The sequence below is a fragment of the Echiichthys vipera genome (assembly GCF_963691815.1).
Source record: "Echiichthys vipera genome assembly, chromosome: 3".
Classification (NCBI taxonomy): Eukaryota; Metazoa; Chordata; class Actinopteri; order Perciformes; family Trachinidae; genus Echiichthys; species Echiichthys vipera.
In genome coordinates this window covers 26,264,494-26,290,866 of record NC_139828.1, presented here as the reverse complement: position 1 = coordinate 26,290,866, position 26,373 = coordinate 26,264,494, and the positions used below count along the sequence as shown (strand labels likewise).

The 26,373-nt window shown below is 42.0% G+C and overlaps 3 protein-coding genes across 4 annotated transcripts in view; 1 reads left to right on the top strand and 2 right to left on the bottom strand.

Moving 5' to 3' along the window:
- Positions 1–1,981: 1,981 nt before the first annotated feature.
- On the bottom strand, positions 1,982–13,247 carry tubgcp5 (tubulin gamma complex component 5). 2 transcript variants are annotated; one of them, XM_083940263.1, is made up of 23 exons: positions 13,002–13,247; positions 12,849–12,902; positions 12,389–12,497; positions 12,176–12,272; positions 11,997–12,076; positions 11,666–11,801; positions 11,449–11,566; positions 9,831–9,920; positions 9,509–9,602; positions 9,163–9,415; positions 8,181–8,383; positions 7,970–8,085; positions 7,590–7,864; positions 6,622–6,820; positions 6,094–6,282; positions 5,821–6,003; positions 5,620–5,704; positions 5,414–5,534; positions 4,374–4,525; positions 3,719–3,844; positions 3,339–3,427; positions 3,086–3,186; positions 1,982–2,355 (listed from the first exon to the last, which is right to left on the bottom strand). In XM_083940263.1, exons 1-23 carry the CDS (start codon positions 13,133–13,135, stop codon positions 2,309–2,311), a joined length of 3,051 nt encoding a protein of 1,016 aa, XP_083796389.1. In that variant the 5' UTR covers positions 13,136–13,247; the 3' UTR covers positions 1,982–2,308. The 2 variants fall into 2 exon arrangements, with proteins under 2 accessions (XP_083796389.1, XP_083796390.1); XM_083940264.1 differs by having other exon boundaries at positions 7,596–7,864.
- A 1,224-nt stretch (positions 13,248–14,471) lies between these two features.
- Positions 14,472–18,652, top strand: chst7 (carbohydrate (N-acetylglucosamine 6-O) sulfotransferase 7). Its single transcript, XM_083940201.1, has 2 exons — positions 14,472–15,809; positions 17,733–18,652. The coding sequence occupies exon 1, from the start codon at positions 14,508–14,510 to the stop codon at positions 15,774–15,776; it is 1,269 nt and encodes a 422-aa protein (XP_083796327.1). The 5' UTR covers positions 14,472–14,507; the 3' UTR covers positions 15,777–15,809; positions 17,733–18,652.
- A 1,136-nt stretch (positions 18,653–19,788) lies between these two features.
- slc9a7 (solute carrier family 9 member 7) overlaps positions 19,789–26,373 on the bottom strand; it is a 29,293-nt gene continuing 22,708 nt past the window's right edge. Inside the window, exon 16 of the mRNA XM_083911634.1 lies at positions 19,789–25,198. Coding sequence (XP_083767760.1) covers positions 24,935–25,198 — 264 coding nt within the window. The 3' untranslated portion in view covers positions 19,789–24,934. The remainder of the gene's footprint in view (positions 25,199–26,373) is intronic.

Genomic DNA, 26,373 nt, shown 5'->3' with positions numbered 1-26,373 from the left:
GGGAGGTGGAGGATGAAGGTGAAGTCACAGGAATGTGCCGGAGAGTCTGCGCCAGGGTATGGAGGCCGATTAGTGCCACAACACCCCCGCCCCATCACAGCAGGGGACACGGGGTGGGCTGCCTTTACTAAAACAAGTACTTCATAAATATAATACACGCTTTGGCTTTTAAATGATCCTATTGACATTTTAATGGGTGATATTGTGAAATAAAATAACTTTTCTTCCAACTCTCTTTATTGATTTTTCTCATTTTGAACACAGAAGACATCAGACACATCTTACACATTTACACGAACACGATTAAATAAAAAGGGTCATTTAAATTGTATTAACTTATGTATCTCAAGATGAAAAATAGACAGATTAAGGGGATTCATTTCAAAATAAAAAGGAAATAAAAAGATTATACGTTATTAAACATGTATATACAATGAAATGCCAATTTAAATAATTGATCAACTACTTAAACACAAAAATATGGTAGAAGAAAAAAAAAACAAGGGCACATGAATGCACATGAACGTAAAGTCTATTAAAAATACATATAAACCCCAATTCCAATGAAGTTGGGATGTTGTGTAGATAGAACGTAAATAAAAACAGAATACAAGGATTGGCAAATCCTTTTCAACCTTTATTCAATTGAATCCACTCCAGAGAAGATGTTGAATGTTCAAACTGATTACACCTTGTAATCTTGAGAGTGAATATTTGCAAAAAGTATATCAGTTTTGAACATTAGATATCTTTTTGTAGTGGATTCAATTGAATAAATGTTGAAACGGATTTGCCAGTCCTTGTATTGTCTTTTTTTACGTTTTACACAACGTCCCAACGTAGGGTGAGAAGTTCAGCCATCCGTGAGGAACTCGGAGTAGAGCCGCTGCTCCTTTGCGTTGAAAGGAGCCAGTTGAGGTGGTTCGGCATCTAGTAAGGATGCCCCCTGGGCGCGTCCTTAAGGAGGTGTTCCAGGCACTTCCATCTGGGAGGAGGCCTCGGGAAAGACCCAGGACTAGGTGAAGAGATTATATCTCCACACTGGCCTGGGAACGCCTCGGGATCCCCCAGTTAGAGCTGGTTAATGTGGCCCGGGAAAGGGAAGTTTGGGTCCCCTGCTAAAGCTGCTGCCCCTGCGACCCGACCCCGGATAAGCGGATGAAGATGAGATGATGAGATGATACAACGTCCCAACTTCATGTGATTTGCGGTTTGTAAGAAAGATCTTCCCAGGACATACTGGGCAAAAGGTAGGAAACACCCTTGCTAATGCACCCAGACTCTTATCATTTACACTTGATCTTTGGGGTATGGGAGAATATCTGAGTATCTGCAGTAAACCCACACAGACACAACAAACTCCAGACATCATACAGCTGATGACCAGGGGCCTTTATAATGTGTGCAGGCAGCAGTGCTTACCGCTGACCACTGAGCCACTTCACTGCCTTATCGAACTAGAAGATAAACAAAGCTAATAGGATAAGTCTAATCTCTATTTTATGAACAGTCAACAGAAAAAAAGGCAACAGTGGAATTAATACATTCTCAGTAGTTTATATTTACCTAAGTAGCTATACAGCTTGTGCAATAAGAGCAGTTTGCCACCATGAAAAGTCATTAGGTACTTTTACTTAATGGAGACCCAACTGAAACAATATCAAGACAAATCATTAACGTAGAAGGCAAAACCTGACCCACAATGTTGTGATATTCCCATGACCTTTTAACATATCTACTCAGTTGCCGGTCAATTCTTTCCTAACAAGGACTGTCTTAAAAAGGCATATACTAAAACATCTTGGGATAAGATCATTAATAAACCACGAGCTGGTGAGACGATCTGCAGTTATTTTGCTTTACTGTCTACTCGTAATTAGTCGATTGCAGTGTCAATACTAATATCCATAAACATGTATCATAAAACAATCATACATTATGTTGAATGACAACATGGCAATCACACTACATTATTGTGCAATATTTATTGTGCTTCATATACACATTATCTACAATCAACATAACATCTCATAAAAAAACAAACACCTTTACAAAAAGTTGCAATTTCTTAAATATAGAAGCAAATGTACAGTATGTTCTCAAGTAAGCTTGATTTACAATGGCCCTACAAAGACACAGATAATCCTCCGACATCACGTAGTCCGTCTCAAACAGTCCCACATGAGAGTGACATCACATGTTGCACATCATCGTGAACAAGGACAGCAGTCAGAGAGCAGACAGCAATGAGAAGGAAGCAACAGTGGGGTTCAGTCCATCGCATCTAGACAGACACATGCATGGTTCCTCAGCACTGCTCGAACCCCGCCATCAGAGAGAGGGCGAGAGACTCCACTGCACAAGGAGGAAAAGCAAAGAAAATGTGATTTTTTTTTTTTCACGAGGTATTACAGAAAGAACTAGCAGAGCATCAATGTATCATGTAGTTTATTTGCAATCAGTCAGTGTGTTTACATGCAGTTTAAAAACCCGATTATAAGAGGTTTAAGGGCATACCCTGGTTTCCTAAACACCATGTAAACACCGTACCCCGGGTAAAATCGGGGTTCTCATACCCCGGTTAACAGACCTAGAGAACTCCTTCAGTTCCCCGTTTATTCGCGCATGTATAGAGCGTTCTCGGATTATTATCGGGTTTTTCGTCTGTGCATGCTCCCCACTCCGCGGCAGTGGCTTTTGACCCGGAAACAGAATAAACCAGGAAGAAACGGCGCCGAAAACAACATGAAAAAACCAACAACAATAGAGCATTACCTTTAAAACGAGGGAGGACTTTGCAACGGCGGGTAACATTATTACCAAGAAGACCTGTTTCAGCCGTAATTCGGATTTTGACAAAGGTGAACTGGAAAAAAAGCTGTATTCAGTCCAGCTGTAGGTTGGCGGAGTGCCACCTACTGTACAGGAGGTCAAGTTACTCCGTCATTTTACCATTCAGCCCCCTCTCATGTATACGTGGGGAACTTGATTAATCCGATTATTCCCTTAACCGGGGTAAGGCCATTTTCAGGTTACTGATGTGCATGTAAACGCACCGAGAGACACGGATCAGTGTTTTACTTACAATGAGGGAAGGAGCCACGACATACAGCCTTGTTAAGTATCGTCACAAGAAACATGTGACAGTTTTTGAAATCTGATTCCATTTTATCGATGGACTCGATCCTGGAAGTATTAGACACAAACAAAGTGAAAACACAGTATTTCGACACCAACAGGCTAGAAATACATGCATGTGAACCCTTTTGAATCTTTAAACAATTTGACCACAATTATAAGATTTGCATTTCTCCACAGTTTATTATGAAAGCTCTTACTTCCAGGCTCCAAATCCGGCTTGCCACCGATCAGAGAAGATGAGGACTAAATTGAGAACTTTCATTATTGCCTCCTTCACAAAACTGACCTGAAAAAAACACAACAGTATTGGACAACAGTGGACACATTGAGTGTCATAAATGCATGTAGGAATAGGATAATAAATATGAACAGGGGAGTGATATGTATTCATTTTTATGATCCTGAATGGTGGATTAATTTCTTTGGGACTTGCCTCCACAGTGTGATTAGAGTGCCGCTTTAGCTGATGCGGAAAAGTATTACCGGAGCTGACTGACGTGATGTTTTTGCAAATACCATTAAAGTATTGCGTAAAGTAAATCTTCAGTTAAACCTATTCCCTGTGAGTGCTGTTTACCTTCTCTCTCAGGAGGCAACGGTCGTGAATGGTCGCCAGGTATCTGTAATGGATCTTGATTAACTGGTCCAGATCCTTTGCCTCCTGTACCTGGTGCTGAAACTCCAGTCCTGTGCTGTGCAGAATCTGTCAAGGGTCAATGTAGACATACTGTATCTGAGGCTGTAAGCAAATTATCGAATTTCCACCGTACAAGTGTTTTTTATTCAAATGTGTGTAGTTTCCTGCTGTCCTTAAATGCACCAACTGTCACTTTTCAAAATGAGCTCTTATTTTACCTGCAGCATAATGTACATGCAGAATGATATTCTTTAAAATCTAGTAATATGAAGTAACTTTTGTAGATTTGTAATTTGTAGATAATGGGCGAAAACATTTGAACCCACCACCTTTAACAACAGTGCTATACTGGTAATATAAAAACGTCTTCTTTTGTTTTAAAAACATGTGTGATAAGCCTTTAAAGACATTTGAATATTTCACAAAAGGAAAATTATGTGTAAACAATATAATTAATGATGGCCAAATTCCATTTTGCTGCTTCAGTTGTTCTGATGTTGTGCATCGTTATTATCATTAGTGACATCTGTTCTGTTCCTCTTGTGACAAGTTTAAATGTCTGCTGTGAAAAGGTCTGCTCCACGACTCGTCTCACCCTTGTCATGATGTAGTTGTGGAGGCTGTTGACAAAGTGCATCAGTTTTACCCGCAGAAGACACATTCTGTGAATCTGCTGATTTATAGGCTCTTTGACCTTTACATCCTCAGCCAGAGCACCCATCAGTTTCTTAGTGACATCTGTGAAATCTATAAGAAAGAAACATATTTCACATATTAGAAATATCACTTGAAGATTTCATACATGGGCGGCACGTGGTGTGGTGGTTAGCAATGTCACCTCACACCAAGAGGGTGCCTGGTTTGAATCCGGGCTGGGGCCCTTCTGTGTGGAGTTTGCATGTTCTCCCTGTTTGTTCTCTCCGGGTTTTCCGGCTTCCACCCACAGTCCAAAGACGTGCACATGTTAGGTTAACTGATGACTCTAAATTGCCCGTAGGTGTGTGTTAGTGTCTGTCCAGGGTGCACCCCGCTTCTTGCCGATGTCAGCAGGATCGGAATGGAGCTATGGAGCTCTATTTTGGAGAATGTAGGGTATTAAAGGTCCAATATTGTAAAAGGTGAGATGTACATGTCTTCTTTTTAAATTATAAGGCATGTGGAGGTGCTGTATAAATACTGTGATAGTATAACAACACTCAATCCACAAAGAAATGCACACAGCCTGTATTCAGAAACTGTGTCTTTAAACGAGCCGTTAGGACTTCTGTACAGTTGTGAAGTCACAACGATACTACAGTATATATAGGTAGATTGTCGCTACAGTGATGTTACAGTCATTCCCTGACCGCAATGATGGTGCAGAGACACAGAGAGTGCAGATGCAGAAAAGACAGAAACACTGACCAATCAGAGCAAACTGGGCTTTTTCAGGAGGGGGTCTTAAAGAGACAGGAGCTAAAACGGAGCATTTCAGACAGAGTGTGAATACAGGTATATTCACACAGACAGTCTGATAAAAATAATGTTGTTTTTTTTTAACATTGAGGCATGTAAACATGTTCTAATAGGAACCCAAAACACAAGTATGAATCTGAAAATGAACATAATATGGGACCTTTAAACACTAACTCATACCACTGAATCGAAGTGTGTCCAAACTGTATTTGGCCCATTTGATCTGCAGCAGGAGCAGAAACACTTGGTTGTAGATCTTCTGACACTCAGAGCTGATCACAATGTCAACAGGCCAGGGAACCTGCAGAGAGTAAGACAAGTAAACGTCAACATGGCAGTTTGAAAAAACATGAACAAAATGTTAGCAAATACATTGTGTCGCTTACCTTGTAACCCAGGGTAAGCACTTCTAGATTATTCACAGGATGTTTTTTCCTGGTAGGGTCGATGGTCTCCAAGAAAATTGATAACCTATAAAATATGAAGTGATGGGGAAAGATATTGACTTTACAGTAATAAAAATAGATTCTCCTCAAAATGATCATAACACCTTTAATCTGATTCTTCACTGATAAAACATGTAGTACCTGCTGCTGTCCTCCGGGTAGCGCTGTCCAACTGCCTCCTGCAGCTGAGCGTTGAGAAAACACAGCTGCTGCCAGGACTCCTTCTCCTGCACCTTCTCAAAGATGGCCGTGTAGAAGTCGTACATGGTGTCTCCAGCTTCCAACAGGAAGTAGTTCCTCATAGCTTGGAGGTATTCCAGCAGCCTGAGAAGACATCAAGGAACTCAATTGCTCTATGTGTGGTAACAAAAAAAGTCCTCACTCATACTGTATAACCCCAAGAGTGATGCTTACCTGTAGTCTTTTTTTAGAGTCTTCATGAGGTTTCCGCAGCACTCGATATACCTCCTCTGGATGTGGGGGTAGAGGCAAGACCGTAGGGTGAGCTCAAAAGTTTGGCAGGTGACAGCCTGAGAGGAGCGGTCCACGATGAAGTCACCTCCAGAGAAACGCTCGTGGAAGTCACTCTGTTCCAAGTACAGCCTGAGGGGGAAGACCAGAGCTACTTCAGATTTTTAAAACTCTCTGGATTTATCAATGCAAGTCTGGGAAAAAAAAATCTCTCTCTATATATATATATATAAAATCACTTTGAAATCTTTGGACAGTGACATTTGAGAGTCAGCAGTTGCAAAAAGGCATTATATAATGATGCCTAAATGAAGTGCTAAGCTTTATTTTTAGAAGGATAACAGCCGTGGATCACAGAAGTGTTTTTCGTTTTCATAATCTAGCATTCATTGTTTATTTCAACGAGGAACAAAGGTCAGTCTAGTAGTCTGCGGAGTTCTTTGTAATACGATTGTAATGGTAAGTGCTTGCCTGGCAAAGTTGATGGCCAACAACGGATCATGGACGTCTTCGATCTGAAGGTGCTGTGCAATGATGGACTGCATCTTGATAAGGCTCCTCCTAGTGGCCTGCTGTTCGTTTACTGGGTCTATGGGCGACTCCTCTTGGCTGCAAAGGCGTGACTGCACAGACTCCAGAAACAGTGTGTATAAACTCTTCCTCTCTGCATCTGCAATGCAAAGTGTGGACATTAGGTGCATTTCCACTATGGTCAACTACCCTGAATGTGGCGGGTCTATCTTGCCAAAAACGCGAGCATGTGAGTCGCTCAGGAAGCCATTTGACCGAGTAGAAAGAGGCCCCATCGGAGAGCAGGTTAAACCCGGTTGGTGATTGGATGTAGCTCTCAGCGGGATGTGACGTGTGGTAGTACAGACGCCACCAGAACACGGCGAACTAGAGTAGACACTTTTATCCAGTGGTGCAGAAGAATTCAGCACAGAAAATGATCTGTGCACAGATTCTCGATTGAATTTCCGACCTGTTGTCCTTTGCTGCATGTGCCATACCGACACCACGGGTTGACAGCCTGTCTGTCAGCAAACACTTTTACAGCGCTTTAAGGTGGAGTGTTTTCTTTCATGTTACTTAAGAACATACGTACATAAGTTGACATTGTGAATAATACGGGCCACCTTAAATCAAACTAAAACTATTCTGTATTTTCTCTTGAGGAAGAACGCGTCGCTGTATCAGCTGATCACCGGCGATCTAAACCCATTTAGAGTAAAACGTCACCTCCGGAGTCTCCTTAATCCCTCTCGGGCCTTTTTTTGAAAGGCCATTTGAGAGGACGTGCCCTGAAACTTTCCGGCAGTCCACTTTACAGGGCTAATGGAAAAACACCTATTGATCCAAAAACACAGCAACACTGCTCTGTTTAGAAAAAAAAAAAGAAGAAGAAACTAGTTGAGGTGCACATGTTCAGAAAAGCTTACACCTACCTCTGGAGGATCTCTCAGACTGCTCTGTCTCCTTGCAGTCCAAATTTTTGAGCAGCTGCATTGATTTCCCGGCCATGATGATCTGCTTGAGCACGGGTTTGAGGAAGGACACCATGGTGAGCTGCTTGTTGCTGGAGCCCTGATCCCCTCCAGAGCTGCCACTGGCTGCATCGTTCAGCTTCTCTTCATTCTCCACCGTCTCAGACACACTGTACAGTGTGTAGGTGGCGTACCAGAAGTCCCTGTGGTTCACTGGGACGTCTTTGTTCCTGTGCGGAAAAAAAAGAAAACCTCAGCCGATCAAATGACTCGGTTACTGTAGCGTAGCCACCGCAATGTTTTAAGATTCTTGTTAAACAATCTCCGCTACATACCTCTGGATGATAAACTCTTTGGCGGGGTCAAACAGGTGGCCGTGAACGATCCATTCATCCACAATCTCCAGATATGGTCTGACTGTCTCCGTCCACAGAGAAAATAACAAGGCCACCTACAAGGGAAGATGACATGGGAATGATCACACTTACACATTGTTTCCTCTGTGTGTGTGGAAGTCATTGAGCTTAATACTCAAGACAAACTCACCGCTTGTTCTGACGCTTCCCCGACGCTGTCATACTCTATGATAGCTTTGTACAGGGTGTTGAGCAAATGAGAGGCCCGAACCACATTCGGGGTCTCGGGGGGGACTTCAGCGACTCCTGTGCAGAAGACTTTGTGCAGCACTTTGATCTGTGCCAAGTGTGGGTTGAGCCGCTCCAGGACGGCAGACAGGGTCACCGTCTCATCTGCAAAAGAGGACGACACATCAAACGCTGACTGTAGGGGTTGCAAAGGTATGAGATTTACACAGTACAATACCAGTCACAAGAAAATATCACAATTTCATTGTGTATGGAATTACACAATAATTATTTTTGTATCTTTTCTTTTAATGAAAATGTGTAAAACGTTTGAATACATTTCCATACCATCCTAACCGGCTGACATAAGAAATAGATCCCACATGATTCAGATACTTATAACCAGGTGTGGGGACAAATGTTCGAGACAGAAATACTGCATAGAGTGCAGCAGGTGGTCATTCTCAATTGCAGTACCATTCATTATAGAGCCGTAAACACACAGATAACTAATGCTAATAGCTAATAACTAATGACAGGAATCGAGAACCAGTCCAATCGCATCAAACTCCTGTGTCTACACTGCAGGAAACCTAAAACAAGAAGGAGTCATGGGGGAGGCAAGGATGGTACTGTTATTCAGTCCGTTTATGAGTGCTTCATTTACTTAATGACGCATACACGTGTAATCAAAAGGTTAAGATTCTATGTTTTTTACAAGATCAACTGTATTGCGATGCCAACGTTATCTTCATGAGTTAAAGGGGAACACCATCTAAGATGAGTTTTCCAATATTATTTCTTTACTTTTATACTGACTGAGCTTTATTCTATTGTCGTGATGTCACAAAATTGAGTTTTAGCACTGAAAATATGCGTCCTTCAAAGCATCCTATCAAGAGTTACCCAACAATTTCAACCCCCCTAGACAAACGTGTACTTGCCATCGCAAATGAGTTCTCTCTCGATTGTGGTCAGCTCCTCTTTGAAGCTGGTAAAGTGCTTGTTGAGTGCCCACACAAAGGCCTGGTAGGTCCTGAAGGGAGGCTCAGAGCCCTTCTTGGAGCTGTAGGAGGAACCCGAGCCGGGTGGGCTAGGTTCCGAGCTGTACCCCGTTACCTCGTCTATGAACCTCTGCAGCCTGAACACTGCCTGTCCGTACACAGCAATGTGCTCCAGTACAGAGCGCAGGCAGTTCTGTAGCACAGAAAGAGACAATACTGTTTCCTAAAGTGGGCAAAAACACATTTATCAAGAAATAATACAAGTAATTGTCAGATTTGAACTTACACTGGTCAGATGAGTTACCACCACGTTATTCCTTACTGACACTTTCCCATCATGGTGTTGGAATATAAAGTGTTTCTTAACCCCAGAGAGAAGCCTGCAACATAACACGCACACAGCTCAACTTTATGATAACACAAAATCAAGCTGTTAATAGGAGACTGTAAATGAAAAGAAAGTGTTCTCTTAAATCCAACACACACTCGAATGTTTCAGTATCCACAAGAAAATAAAAAAGGTACAACTTGTGAGAAGGTAGGAGATAGATTTACTTTGTAGGTCTGTACAGTGAGCAGTCACACACCATCGCATCATTAAATCTTACCACAATGTCTCCCGTATTACTTGCGTCTCTGTGACAAAGGCCTTTTCTTCCGGCAAATACAATGGATCAGTGTTATACAAGTGCTGATCCCTGAGAAGAAAGAGTAACATTAATCGTTTCAACTCACAAATACACCAAAGCTACCTTCTTTGCAAACCAGTCTATTTAGTTTCAAAGTTTTTTGTTATTTTTTAGAACAGCCTAATTTTAACACAACTACCAAATTAGCAACAAATAAAACACAACTGATAGTACAGTTTCATGCTTTCTTTTAGACCACTTAACTTAATCACCAAACCTGAAAATGTGATTGCAGTGGTGCAACTATTACAATAATGCATATTTCCTTGGCAGATGTAGCTGGGAAATACTGGATATTGGGTACATGGTTTGAGAAACTATACCCAACAGCATTTAAGGCTAATTTATTATCATGAGATCAAAAGAGCAAACTCAAAACGCAAACACGGGGGGTTGAAAAGTCACGTTAATAAATATTTTCTTACTAAAATAAACTTATAATATGACCAGAATACAGCCAGAATGTTAGAAGTTTGGCTTGAGAGGAATGTAGCATATTAACACTGTATAATGATCATAGAAAAATAACATTACAGATAAAAAAAAAAAACTCTTTTGCAAAAAAAAGGCAATGCTAAAAAAATTTACATATAATCCGAAACACTCAATCGTATGATAACACACAACATTGGTATATTCTTGAAATATTTCTAGAAATAATGTGGCTTTATTGTTGAAATCTGCTTATAGTCAATTTTGGCCTAAATACTTGCCATAGTTTTATAAAGCTTCTACTGATATCCAGTGGTGGAAAGTAACAAAATATATTTACTCAAGTACTTCATCTTACTCCACTATTTAACACTTATACTTAGTAGTTAAATGTATATGAAAATTTATAGGATTCAGCACCATAATGCTTATCTACCTGGTGGTACTAAATGCTCTTTAACATGTACGTGTACGTGATTAAAGACACAGAACATTATAGTATTCCATAACACTGTGAAATTGTTTATTCTGCATAATAAGAACTTTTGACACTAAGTACATTGTGCTGATAAAACCTATGTACATATACTTAAGTAATATTTTGAAACCTAAAATTACGTTTTTTTAGATCATGGTATTTCTACTTTTATATGTGCTATATCTGTTTTTACAAATATATGTTATCTGTATAATATTGTTGTTGTTAAATATGTTTTTATAGCTGGAGTTTGCAATGAAAACAATTCCCCCTGGGATTATTAAAGTATTTCTGATTCTGTATTGCTTATGTATCATTGCATCAACCTAACGTATTGATTTTTTAAATTATATTTACTACCACGTTTCTAATTCTGAACTGTACACTCGATGCCCAGTCTATTGTTTTTCTCTCTGACATACTCCTGCATCCAGTCTATTGTCCATATGTATATTTTGTCTAGGTTGTAGCCTGCTGAACTTGAACTTGTACTTTTACTCAAATAAAGTATTTAAGTACTGCTTCCACCACTGTTGATATCAGTATTTCTACAAAAATTGTCCCAAACACTGCTGTAAGTGTTGTAGTGAAAAAAAACAACCTATGCATCCATACTAAATTACTTACCACACATTGAGCAAGTTGGAATGTAAATGCAAGCTGTGAGGAAAACGAGGAGCATGAGCCACCCAGTACGGTGTCACGACATGCTGTTCGAGCCAGGCCCGGGCGTCAGGCTCACCCACTGGAAAGACACAACTGGAATTATGTTCGTGCTCAAAACGAGTTTTAATGTGTAGACACACTGATGCTTGTATGAAGATGCTGTGTGATCCGTTTGCACCTGTCCATGTAACGGGAACTGTCTTGTTGTTGTTGTCCTGCTCTTCCTGGGGCGTTCTGTCCAACTGGATCCCAGAGTCTTCCCTGCTGATTGGCTGCTGGCTGTCATCGTCCTCACTCTCCTCCTCAGACCACTCCTAAAAACAGTAGGGTTAGATTGAAACCCATGTAAAGAAGGTGAGGGGCTGTTGTATTTCTGCTAAACTGCTTACTTTACTGCAGCTTTAAAGCTTCTACACAGACCCATAGTACAAAACAATGACAATATTCATCTGAAGGTATTGTGGTCGTTCATGTCAATAAAGGGTTGGGTTGGGTTATGATTTACTCACAGGGGTATCTGGGTATGGTCCGACGTCTATGTCCTCGCCCTCCATCAGGTATTTAGCCCAGTCAAAACTGTCCACTTCTTCTGCAGACACAAGATGACGTAAAAATGATTAACGTGGACATGTAAGCATCTAAAAAAAATTCAAAAGTAAAGCTAAGCATCTATAAGACATCAACTCACCGGCCTCCTTCACCCGGGGTCTCTCAGTAAAGTTTGTGTTTGAGGGTGACCCCGATAAGAAGAGCAGCAGTGACAGGACACCGTAGTGTGCATCACTCTGCAGAACAAAAACATAGAAAACGGTCCTGTAAGTGTATTATTTGTCTCATCCTTTGTGTTAGGTGATAGAGCCTCACTCCACTGATTATATGTCCGCCCATGTGCGTGCCTTACCTTTGTTCCATCCGTATTAGGTAAAGGTGAGTTCAGGAACTCATCAGTGAGCCTCATCCAGCTCTCTGCTTTAGTCACGTCAGAGTGGACCATGAGCTTTTCGTAGATTCTGGAAAACACAGCCGGTCAAGTCACTTTATGTATATTGCACATTAAATAGCACAAGAGGTCGACCCAAAGTGCTTTCCAGTCAAGAGCGATAAATAAAAAGTGCCTCAGTAAAAATGCAATTGACAGAAATAAAATTGTCTTTAAAAAACAACAAAAACAAAACAGCAGAACTAAAATCATTAAAACAAAGAGGTAGACTGCAGACACTGCTGTGTGAAAGATAAGTGTGAATAAAACCTGCCTGGAGGCAATGTCGAGTTCATTTTAAGCATATCCTACATTAATATACGCCCCTGTAGTAGACAGTGCAAGAGGTAAGAGCAACTAGCGCCACAGTAGACTCACTCACCCATTTATACTGCGTTTGACTTTATGGCTGTCCACGTCCAGGTAACGATGAAACCTGTTAAGAAACCAAACTATCACTAGCATCACCGCTTGGTGCTAACGTTTGGTTAAATGTTAGACAAGCTAGCTCCCATCCTGTCAATGCCTAAGTCACCTGAAATTGGACCAGGCGAATTTCATTGCCAGCTGAAAGTTCGGGTCCTCCTCATCCTCGACGTCGCTGATACATCTGATCAACTTCTTCGTTTCTCTCTCTGTCTCCTTCTCGAAGGTGCTCCAGTGAGCCATGTCGATGTGTTGACAGTGGTGCAGCAGTTAGCTTCACGTTGCTACATGTAGGAGAAACTAGCTATCTGTCAGCACTGCTGCTGTCCTGGTGGTTGTGCAAGCAACGGAGCTAGCAGGAAAATGTTACAAGGCCATTGAATGCTCAGGCAGGACAGCTTTAGCTATTTCTCCCCTGAAAACTACAGAGAACCGCGCAGCGTTCGCCTCCAACAACAAATGAGGGTAAACGCGCATGCGCAACAGCACACAAATGTAAATCTTGTTTTACCGTAATTGTCATGTAAATGGTCATGTTTAAAATCAACAACTTGTGCAGCGAAAACGTTCAATGTCTACTGGTTATAATACACTACCAACTAAATACACTAATCAAAGGGAGCACTTATTTCCTCACTAATCTCCCATAATTCATTGCGCTCTAGCAAGCAAGTTACGGCTGGTAACAACAACCATAGTAACAACAACCATGGTAACGACCCATAGCACGTCTTCTCTTCAAGGCTCTCTGGGCGAGCAAAAGATGTAATTATTTACTATGAAAACAAAAACAATACAATACGTTGGATTGTCAATCTTATCGTTCTATACGGAGAATTTCACATTCACAAAACTAAAATTTAAAAATTTCAGCCAATTTTTAACCCCTTCAAAAGTGAATTATTATGAGTCTATCCAAAGTATTATCAACTAGACAGGTATTTATACGGCTCATATACTACAATACCATTTTCAAGGAACTGTGATAATTTAGCCTACCATCAATTCATTTTTTTATAACTGATGTCATTCACATACACTGCAACAGGAAACTAGGACCTAACCTATTTTTTACTCCTTTTTTCCGATTGTGTATTTAAGTACTCTCTCTTCTTAAGAATATATATATTTATATATTTTTATTTTTATATATCTATCTTTATGTATATATATATATATATATATATATATATGTATATATATGTATTGATATGTATGTATCTATATAGATATAGATATAGATATATTCTAAGTTTGATGCCGAAATGCTCTTGTCACTTGCTGTTTGTTAGAATTTGCCAATAAAGTTGTGGGGGGAAAAATCAAGGCAGTTTGTAACAGTTAACGGCTCACCTCCTCGTAGTTTCACAAAGAAAACGGAAGGTTTTTGTGACGCTTGAAAAAAACTATCATTTCATGGTGAATTTCATTCACTGCGTGGGTTGTGCGTGAACACCCGAACTAAATAATGGTTGTTTTGTCTTTAACGGGGCGTGGTTAACCCCCGCGCGCTCCCCCTCTCACCCATAAGTTTAGTGTAGAGCTCGGGCTCTCAGAGCCGTGCCGACCCTTCAGAGAAGAGCAGCAGCTACCAGCCCCCTCCCGGTGAGAGGAAATGAAGAGGAGGCTCCATAAGAAATACTTGGTTTTGATCCTGGCGTATACAGGCTTACTTCTGCTAGTCCCGTACGTGTTAGATTACCGGGATAAATCCGATCACCACGGTAAAGATGGACTACCGCAGCAGCAGCCCAGATGTCCAGATCTGGAGAACACGGTGGCGCTGCTGTGGGATAACGGTTACAAAATGAACGGCAGCGACGCGACGGAGCGCGCCTTTAACCGGAGCCAGTCGCGGATACACATCTACTTGCATGCCACCTGGAGGACCGGCTCCTCGTTTTTAGGGGAGTTGTTCAACCAGCACCCCGATGTTTTTTACCTGTACGAGCCGATGTGGCACATATGGCAGGCGCTGTACCCGGGGGATGCGGGCAGCCTCCAGGGCGCAGTGCGGGACATGATGAACGCCCTGTACCGCTGCGACTTCTCCGTCCTCAAACTTTACGCCGGCTCGCAGAACATCACCACCTCGTTCATATTCGGCTGGAAAATGAACAAGGTGATCTGCTCGGAGCCGCTGTGTGATGCGCACAAGCGGCACGAAATCGGGCTGGTGAAAGAGGATCAGTGCGCAAAGTGCAAAAAGCGGGACATCAGAGACCTGGAGAAGGAGTGTAAAAAGTACCCGGTTATGGTGATCAAAGGAGTCCGCGTTTTGGACCTGAGCACGCTGGTTCCTTTGATGAAAGACCCTGCGATAAACCTCCAGATCATTCAGCTCTTCAGAGACCCGAGGGCCGTGCACAACTCCCGGTTAAAGTCCAAGCAGGCCCTGGTGAAGGAGAGCATCCAGGTGCTGAGGAGTAAGAAGCAGACCGACAAGTACAAGCGGCTGCTTGTGCCGAGCAACAGGGTGAACCGCGCTGAGAGTTACGTCTCCAGCGCCATGGAGCTCATCTGTGACAACTGGCTCAGCGACATGATGCTGGTGATGAACGCGCCTCCCTGGGTGAGGAGGAACTACCTGCGCGTCCGCTACGAGGACCTGGTCCTGCACCCCATGCAGGAGCTCCAGAGGCTCTTCCACTTCTCCAACCTCTCCAGCTTTCCAGCCCTGGAGAAGTTTGCACTGAACATGACGCACGGCCAGGGGTATTCCTCGGACAAGCCCTTCCTGATATCATCCAGGGATGCAAAAGAGGCTATATATGCCTGGAGGGAGCGCCTCAGTGTTGAGCAGATACATCAGGTGGAGGCCTACTGCAGTGAAGTGATGAGGCAGCTGAAGTATGAGAAGAACAGCGTGGACAAAACAACATGAAGATGTGTCATCATGAGGAGTCCATGGGTTAAGGTGAGATCACACAGGCCTATAGAGGTTTCATTCAACAGTGAATGAAGGTTGGAAGCTGCAGTGCTTCACTGTGAAATAAACCAGACGAGTGTCCTTGGTGCATACGCTCATCATGTTTTTAAACCTGCACCAGTGTAAGTACAGGAAGAATGTGGCTTAACAGAAACCCTCCTTCAGGCTCAGTCTGCTGCTGCCGTTGCTCTGTGGCTGATCCTTGACCTCTGACCTCCCCCTGCTGAGGCAAATTGAAAACAGAGCGTCCATATGGGGATCATCAGTAAAGTATCACATGTGATCACTGCAGGCATAGACAGCACCATGGTTTGATTTGATGCCTTTAAAGTGCACTCATTGTTACTTCACTTGGATGTGTGCTCTTCACTGTGCACGCTGACGTGTGTGCAGAGTTTGACACATCTACTGAAGGGGAAACATTTCTCTGCAACACGCTGTGCTCTTACCAGCATGATTTTGTGACATCACAATCAGCTGGGAAGCCATTCATTGTGCAACAAGTGATTTACACAAGTGTGATGAGGAAACTTGAAGCCTGCAGTGTGCATATGCTGCAATTGTAAGACGCTTTAAAAGGGAAACATTTTCAAAGATTATTTTTTGGCTTTTTTTATGTGAAAGTACAGTTTAAGATTGACAGGAAATGGGGGAGAGAGGGGGGGCTATATGCAGCAAAGGGCCACTGGTCGGGGTCGAACCCCAGCCCTGCATAGTATATGGGGCACTGCTCTACCAGGTGAGTTAGTATTTTACACGTCATAAATAGGGATGTCATGATTCTCCTAACCCAAGATTCAATTAGGCTATATTCCAAACTTTAAGGTCACAATTGGTTTCAATTTGCGATTAGACATTTTTTAAGCACTGAAGGCAATGCCATTGTTAGACTGTCAAGTCTAAGTCGACTACATGATATCAAGTGTGATATAAGTGCTATATTTGTTCTGTAATGTACCACATTATGGCCATGGTCACATTTATATCATGTAGCTCAAATGGGGGAATCAACAATCCTGTTTGTGATTCTGATAATTGAAAGTGAAAGCAGATTTTGATAGTTTTCTTATTTAGGATTGAAATTGTGACACCTCGAGCCATGAAACAAATCTAGAGGGTGCCTTTGATTTGATGTAGTTGAATATGAGTTTGCTGTCCAAGTATACAGTCTTTAAAAACTACCACCTGTTGATTGTGATGATTTTTGTAATTTCAGTCCTGCCTCATATGATCTGCTAACTGCGTTGTTCCGCTAATAATGGACTCTGCTCTTGTTTTGTAGATAACACCTATTAATGTGTCACAGTGTCTTATATTGAACCCGCCCTTAAGGTAAAAGGAAGCACATTTATTGGGATGCTCCCATGATTTGATAAATCCTGGCCTTCCATTGTTGCCATTTGAAACACAAGTGACACCACTGTGGCAGCTTTTTACAGTCATCAGAGCGAGGCGGTCACAGAAATGTTTCGCCCCCCTTAATGAGCGAGTGATGCTGTTTCATAGAGGCCTCATTGTTTTCTCCCTGGCAAATGCTGCATCCTCTCATGGATAGCGGGGGGCTGGCAGTGACTCACTGGGCCTCAGACTCTGCTGTCAAGAAGGGGATCATTGTATACGGCTGTCCATGACGGGGCAGTGCTCCCAGGGCTACCACCAGCCTGCCACCACCAGCTGGGCTGCCTACAAGCCGTCAGCATGGAGCAGAAACAAGGTGGAGGCAGTGGGCACCCCTTGTGTCACCGCCTCCACCCTGACTCTACCGCTGACAGAGCTATTGATGGAGCACATGAATATTATCAACCCTTTTGAAAGTGTTTGTGTTTCTTGTGCAGCATTTCAGTTTGCAGCTTTATCATAACTTAAAGGTTTTATGTTAATCCTCCAGATTACTTTTTCTTTCTCTTCCAGGGGCCTGGTATTCAACGCTGAGGGCAAAAGGTGTAATAACAAAACGAGCAGCTGGAATGTGGTCCACTGGGAGCTCGCAAGCACGGCTCTTGTGTTGTTTTCCTTCGGTCGAGGCGGTTTGATGAACTGGAGAACATCCAAGTGGACAGAGCAGCCAGTCACAGACAGACAGATGAATTTGAACCGTGGGGGGAGGCGGGTTATTTTTACAGTGTTACATGTTTGACACCAGCAAGGTCTACTGCAGATAGAAAGAACGTGGGAGAGAAAATAAATGAGAGAGAGATGAGGCCTGTGCTGCCGTTACGGTGGCCGGCCTCTATCCTTCTGTCCTTTTAGTAGCACTAATCCCTCCTCAAATCCCTTGCAGGCGAGTGCCATAAAAAGCCTGAGAAGATGGGTCCTTCTCAGGAGATAGCTGCCGGGATCCAGGGTGGCAGCGTCAGGCTCACTCTCACCTGCCTAACTTATCCGTCCAGTCTATAAGAGTGGCGGTAATCTCGAGCATTACTGATAGTCGGCTCACTAACAATGCCAATGTAGAGCTTTGAAAGAAGAAACTACAGTATTTTCTGGAAAAGAGGCCTCACTGAGGAACTATTGTTCAACCCCCGGCCCCTCAGGAATCCAGACAGCTGCAGCGCCCCACTGACAAAACACTCACATGGGTGTGAAGTTTTCTAATATCCCACGGACGTGTCTCGGAGAGCTGCCTCTGTCCACTGCCAGTGAAGGTTTTTTGTAGCAAATTTTCATAAACACAACAGACGGTACTGTTTCATTCATTCTTACTGTTTATATTGTCTAAAATGTTGTTAAATGCTGTGAAATCCCTCTGGCTAAGGATGTGTTCAGGAGGGATAAAATGTTTACCAGCATCCATGTGTTCAACTTTAGAAGTTGGTTCTGTAATACATGTTCTGGGTGGAATACCTGAAGACGTTCTCTTGTTAAAGAAAGAAATAACTTTTAAGATTATTTAAACTGACCTCAATAAAGAGTTAGTAAAAACTAGACAAGAGGAAAATACGTGTGATTGCTGTGCGCTTTGATGCTGATCATCATGACTTTTAGATGATTTAATAATCACATGAAAAGCCATGAACCCTAATGTACTGGCTGAGTTTTAGATCCAGTGGGAGCAAATGGGGGCTTTAAGGGTCCCCTATTGTTAAAAAAAAGTAGGATTCCCATCTCTTTTTTTTTTACTGCAGGTTGATGTGCTTTATACATACTGTGAAAGAACCAAACCACAGAGAAATGCACAAAGTCTGTATTAAGACACTGTGTCTTTAAACGTGCCGTGAGGACTTCTGTATAGTAGATGTAGATAGATAGAAAGTGACTACAGCGTTGTTACAGTCATTCCCCGGCTGCAACGGCGGTGCAGACACAGAGAGCGCACGAAAACGTGGACCGATCAGAGAAGTCTCTTAAAATGGTGCGTTTCAGACAAAGTCTGAGTCAAAACGGGTATATTCAGACCGTATGAGAAACATAATGTAAAAATGTTGAAGTGGACGGGCCTAACAAAAAAGTCAAAGTACACATCAACTACATTTTTCCCAGAGATGGTTTCTGACATTTTAGGTAGTTGTTATCACGCTGATGTATATTCACTCGTTCATTTTTCGGATAAGTTAAAACTGGGTAATGTGTCATGATTGACAGCTGTGATTGGCTCGCGATGAGTCAGGTGGGTGTATGGAAGAAGAGCTTGATACCACTCAAACACTACTGAACTAGTTTCATATGGTCCGAATTGGCTACAGCAGCTTATCATTCTGGGATAGGGGAAAACGCTCCATTTTTTTGTTTTTTTTTGTATTTCTTCGAACCAATCACAATCGTCTTGAGGGCCCTAAGCCCAATAGTGTAGTTAGCTATACAGGAGGATAAACCCAACATTGCGATTAAAAAAAACATGTTTTTAGGAATAGCTAATTAAATATGAGATGTGTTACAGGTGAGTGAAAAAAGTCAACATGAGTGAAACCGCAAACCAAAATTAAGACGACTGCTCATGATTTGACAATTTTTATTAACATGTCGACATGCAAACCATGGTAGGTAGAACCAGGCAACCAGTTGCTACTAGAAACAACAGGTGCAACAACAAGTGAGCTACATCTCATATTTCTCAGGTACAGAGAGCAAGTAAATATAGCCAGCGAGATAACTGACAGCACAACAGTCTGGAGAGAGAGTGCACATGAAGGGTAGACAAGAGTTGTGACTGTCCTCTGCTTGAGGTAAAGTGCCAAACTTTTCTCACTTATTTGCCTGCAGTCACCAGTTGAGTTGTCCGTGATGTTGCTGTCCATGAAGTGGTCCTACGTCTCAAAGAAAAACTGCCTAGACAGTTTGTCCTAAATGTGAGTTCTTGCTCTTTTTCTGCACTTATGTTAGTAGATATAGGCAAAATTATAAAGAAATTCTCAACAGATATGATCAAAAAATCACAGTTTTTTTTGAGAAAACATGATTCGTGAAAAAAAAGATACACTGTATGTGGAGGAGATGGTGCCAGCATCAGTCCAGGTCTTACAACACAGTTTGCTAACAAAATGGCAAATGAGTGATTCTTTTAATGCCCTAGATACAGAAAAGCTTTGCCATCATAAGTGAAAGGAGAGTTCTGCTCAACATCTCACTCCCGCTAGAATTTAAATGACCCCTCAGCGCAAACAGCTTATATAACTAGATTCATTTCCTCTTTGGAGGTCCCCACTGAGCCATAAAACTTTTGTGGGGCGTCTCTCCTTACACAATCGTGCCTTTCACACCTGCCCTTGTGTACTCATACATAAATGCAGCAGCAACTGTTTGCAATTGAAGGAGAAAACAAAAAAAGCCACACGTGCTGTGTGGTGAATTTAAAAAGGGGAGTGGTTTGGATGTCTAGACATGGCTAAAGGGAACACAAAATGTGTCAGGCTCCGGAAAAATGAAACAACAGAAAACCCTCCTCCTGCTTCCAGAGCCTCAAGGGCTGGGGTACAGCTAAACCGAGAGTCTCCCAGCTACTATTTACATTTATTGGATAAGAGCTAAATATAACATCTTGAGGAGACCAAATATTTCCCCTCGAAATCATGCTGTGTAGAAGGAATTCCCAAGAACAGTGGGGAAATGTATTTAAAAGATCACCAAAGATTACAAGATGCAGTACAAATAAATATTAGTCCACATGGAGGGATGCAAATCGACCTATAGGGGAAAAAATAAGGTTCAGTGGTCTGTTGTGGAAAGAGAGAGACTCATGCAGCGGGTCACTTCCTCGTATTGAAGATCTGCATGGTGTTGGAGATGAGCCTTAAACCTTTTACCTCATTAAAATCTGCTCTGAGTTGCTGGAAGGCAACTGGGCCACAGGGGAAATGATGACACACTGTGAGCTGCATGGGACGTCTCACCAGCCACAAACACAAAAACTTAATGTTGAGACAACATGCAGTTATATGGTACCAAAACAGAAGCTGGTTCAAATCATGTCATTGTTAAAAGCGCTAAAGAGAACAACACCTGTTCCCATTTTTTACCCGTGGACTGCATTTTCAGATATATCGGTGATCAGGTTTCTTGTAATCAAAGCTAAAGGAAGTCTCCGGTGAAGTGTGGTACCTGCACAATGAGTTCAAAGTAACAATTTGACATTTAGGGGAATAAGCTTATTAGTTTACCAGTAGATAGTTTGATGACCGATAGGGCTCTCATGTCCGTACGGTACATAGAAAGCTACTGCAGCGGGCGGTTAGCTTAGCAAAAAGACTGGAGACAGGAGAGACACAGCTAACCTGGCTCACACAAAGGTAAATGAGTCTGTTGAGGCCTGGCATCAACAGACTCATTTGCAAATGTCTGCCAAAGCAAATGAAACATGAGTTTGGCAGATTTGTCTGGTTCCCAGGATAAATTCAGCCCATAATCCCCTACAAAAAGGTACACTGACACTTTGGTTTTCGTACATTTAACAAGCTAATTATACTGTGATGGGTTTATCAAGTGCTGCAGGAACGAGTCCTACAACCCGGAAATTAGTCAGCATTTTGCACTTCTGCTTCCCCCGTTATGGGTTTTTGTTAAGCGCCTGAAATAAGGTCTGTGGTTAACACAAGCTTTAAAAATATTTTCATGAAAAATACACTGTAGACACACCACTTGTGAATTTTGAAGTTTGTACGCGTCCTAAAATAGGTGTTTGCTAACAAGTGGCTAAATGCGACTACAAACATCAGCTAACGTTAGCTTTTTACATCTGGTGATTGCATTTACGCTTCAAAAATCATAAAAGTGGTTTTCACTTGTGAGGATTTTATTGTTGAACAAAACGTGTAAGTATTTTCTGAAATAATCCAATGGAAAAATCTCATTAGCTTTTGTTGTGGAAACCAGGAAGATGCTAACTTCCAGGTATGGCTACAAAAATAATTAATCTCCATTAGTTAGCTTTTTACGTTCTAGTAGGTGAAATGTGTTAACTGCGATTAGACTAAGCTAGCTGTTGCCTGTTGTTTTTCTGTTTCCACTCTTTGTGCTAAGCTAAGCTAACTGGCTGCTAGCTGTAGCTTCACCTAACAGACATGAGAAAGGTATTTGATTTGTCATCTAACTCTCCGCCAGAAAATTAATTTCCCAAAATGTCAAATGATTGCTTTAACATAATTATACCCAAGAGACATTTTAAAAGCATCAAGTTGTGCAAAGTCAGTCTATTGATGTTATTTTTCTGCAAACGAAAATGTGTGCTGAGAAATGTGAATTTAAGCATAGTCTTAAAAAACATCAAGGCTTCAAACAAGAAAAAGACAGGACAAAGTAAAAAAACTACTAAAACTAGAAACTAAAATTACTATTAGAACTTTTGTATCAGGTTAGGTTTAGGAACAACATGTGAGATTATTACAAAGATTATTACAAAATATCACATAAATTACCTGTTTAATGGTGATATGAGACCAACTCACCTCATCATTCTGTTTAAGTGCTGACAATTTCAACAGGCATTTTAATATGCAAGTTAATATACAGGGTAACACCATTGTTTCAGAGTATAAACACTGCAGATGCAGGTAAAGGGAGGGTGGGTACTGCTTTGTGAGGGCTATGTGCGACCATATCCTTTATAAATCTCTGGTGGTCAGTGTTTGGAATGAACGGCTGCTCTTCTTTTGTTGGGATATAACCATCACTTTGAACTCTTGAAGCTGGGTTAGGTAGTTTTCTAGAAAAGGCAGAAAAAAAACTCCAGAATTTGAAAATACAGCTCTCTTCTCTTTGTCCTAAGATCCTCCCATCAGGCATATGCACACGCTAGGACTAGTCATTCATTTCAATCATCTGATCGTAATTGTGATCCGGTGCAGTTATACAATTACTGGCCTGTTTCTATGTAAAGCCCTTTAAGATGACACACTGTGATTTCAGTCTCTAGCTCGCTACATACACATGAATTAGCTGCAGTGGTGAGCCTTTGGCTACTGTTAGCAGAAGGCTATGTTATTAGCAACATTTTCTCTCTCTCTCTGAAACACCTAAAACTGATATTGACACATGTTCTATTGCATTTATTGTCTTTCTTTGAGACTCTCTTTGATAAGTCGGTCTTCATTGTTGGGTTGCTCTGCAGTGTAAGCAGCTGTTGCCAATGCTGGAATAGCAACTTTTACACAGGATTTTCCACCATTGAATCAGGCTTTTACTGTCTGAATGGACGTGCATGGGCATCTGCATTTCTAGAACAGCCAATAGGAACTCTCTTCTCTTTCTCTGAAATGACCTGTGATTGGCCAAAGTTTCCCATCACAGTCTTGATTTTCTAAAGCCTGAAAACAGAGCCAAGAGGAGGTGCAGAAGTCTAGTTTTCTGAGACCACTTAAATTACTACATGCTGAAATGTTATTGTGGAATTCATGCCCAAAAACCGCCTAGCCCAGCTTTAAGTTTAAAGTTGTCAGATGAACCTTAACTAATGATAGTCTGAAGAAGTATTTTGCAACTGAACTTTTTAATATTTTTGGATTTCAGACTAAAGGTTGGACAAAACTATCAAAACATCACCTTGGGCTCTATTAAATTGTTTTGGAAATTTTTCCCTATTTCCTACATTTTATAGACTTAACGACTGATCGATAAATCATCACCAGGTTAATTCATAATGAGAACAATCCGTTAAAATAATGAATGGATCTGATCATTTTAATTCATTTTTTTAAATCAGTAGATAATATATAATTTTGGAAAAGGGCTCCAAATTGTGATGTAGGCTCGCTCTTTATCGTATAGTGAACTGATAGGAAAACCAGCCCAGTACACAGATTAAGATCCAGTTTAAAGACCAGATCGAAGATGCTGTTTGTAACAGTCATGAGACGTAATGCACTGAAAGAAGCGGTCCTCCTAGAGAGGAACAAAGCTTTGCATTGTAGCTATTTACATGTTCACATTCTTCACCCGTGACAGGCTGTGGAGGCTGAGAGGGTAACACATTCACGCCCCTCTCTCACATGCCACAACCTCCTCCACACAGATGCTTTTGTGTAAAAACATCCTCACAAACACACCAAACACTGGTCTATTAGCAGCTTCAGATGAATGGTACAAATATACCAGAGAACGCTCATTTTATCTATGAATTATCAAAGTTTGGTCAGAGGAGCCTCATTTCAGCATCTAGATGGGAGCGTGATTGTGGAGAAGCCACTTTAGCATGTTCTCAGTGCTCTCTGGTGTACTCTGAAAGGCATCAGATCACATCATGAGAGAGGTCTGCTAGGCAATTTTCAATTTTTTCAAACTCACACAGTGACACAAGTTCAAAAGTGCAGACTGAATCTCACGCGAGGATTTTTTTTCTCCTCATATTCCGCATAAAGGTTTCCCTCCGGTTTATGCAGAGGAAACCATCAGTATAACTGAATCGCAGTGTAACAGCATGGAGAGATGATGTCCTGACGCTTCAACACATATCTCCTGGAGAATTAAACTCCATCTCTTGTAATGAGGATGAAATGCTCCTTGAGCTCTGCTCCCGGGCCTGGAGGGAGCTCAGAGTTGCTCTGATCCCTCCCCTCTTGTCTACTCCCATCTCCTCTCTGTCTTATATCTGAAGGACTGGACGTTCTGCCTGCAGGATGTGGGGAGAGCAGAGGGCGAGGCGGTCTGGGGGATCAGGTCAGGGTACAGTCATAAGGAGGGGAGGGTCAGATGTGATCCTCAATGGGGAAGACCAGCCGCGTGCCACGGCTCAGCAGCTCCTGCTCGCGGGAGTCCAGCTCACGCTCAAGCGCCTCCTCTGAGGTGCTGCCGCTCCTTTTGCCATTCACGCTCCAGCCCGACCCTCCGGCTGCGTCCCCCCCGCCACCGGACGCCCCGTTTGCTGTGATGGCAGTGTCACCAAAGGTGAAGGTCAGGTCACCGTCGTTACGGAGTAGGTCAGAGTCGTGGTCCCTCAGCTGCTCGTGGTTCTGAAAACGCATCCACAGTGGAACATGAGGGGAGGGAAGGAGAGCAGGGGGGTGACACACACACAAATGTAGGACACAGAGTGGCGACATGTGGTGTGAACTGACTGTGACTGACATCAACACTGCAAAGGCTCATAAGGGACACTGTGGATTTACAGAAGGGAAGGGAAGAGACTGTCATTTAGTGATCTGTACTTCAGCAACCGTATCAAAGGGAAGGGAAGAGAAAACAGACTTCAGAATAACAACATGCAAACTCTACAGTGAACTAATATATTTACTGAAAGTTGTAAAATGGACTATTATTAGAAAAGTTAGACACCCAATTTAAAAGCACACATTGCATGCTGGGTAAGTAATGAATAGCTCTAAACTTGTGGCATGCGGTTCTCGCAGCTCTAATTGACTGGCCGACGATCAATAGTCTGCTCATATCCCCGGGGAGAACAGGACAAGTTAATGACGGGTCAACAGGGATTACTCAAATGAAGGGATTAAAAAAACGAAAGAAATTACATAATCCCTTCTCTCCAACAATTATCCTTGAGGGGCGATGGGGGGGGGGGGGTGTATGGCTACTTTCTCATTAAAATACTGACACAACTGTCGTATAAAGAAGTAAAAAAATGAAGATATTTAGATTTATAATAAATTAATATCAAATGTTAACATAAAAAATCTGAGGAAATGCAGCCATACACCGAAATGCAGCCATACACCGAAATGCAGCCATCGAAACTCACTAGAGTACCAAGTATGTATTAATTTACAGCTGAAAACTGTCCCCATCAAATGCAGCATTTATTCCTATTTGAGTAGTGTTTTAGGGCTTTTTTTCTCTAAATGAAACTTAATATATATGTGAGCTGTTTATTAAAGCTTCATGTAGGAACCAATGGGCTTGGGGGCGGCGTGCCACAGACAGAAAGTATTAAGAGACGGACTAATGCTCTGATGATTCTGTCTGTCCATGGGATTGGTTGACAATTAAAAAAAATAAATCTTTTGGACTATTGCCACCCTTATTCTCCCTCCTTTATGCAGTCATTTTAAAGCCTAGGGGACTTTCATGTATAGTACACAGTTAAACAGAATGTTTGAATTTAGAGTCAGGGTTAGTTCGTTTTCAATGCTATCTCGCCTGAAAAGTATATTCTACAACCACATTTTGAATG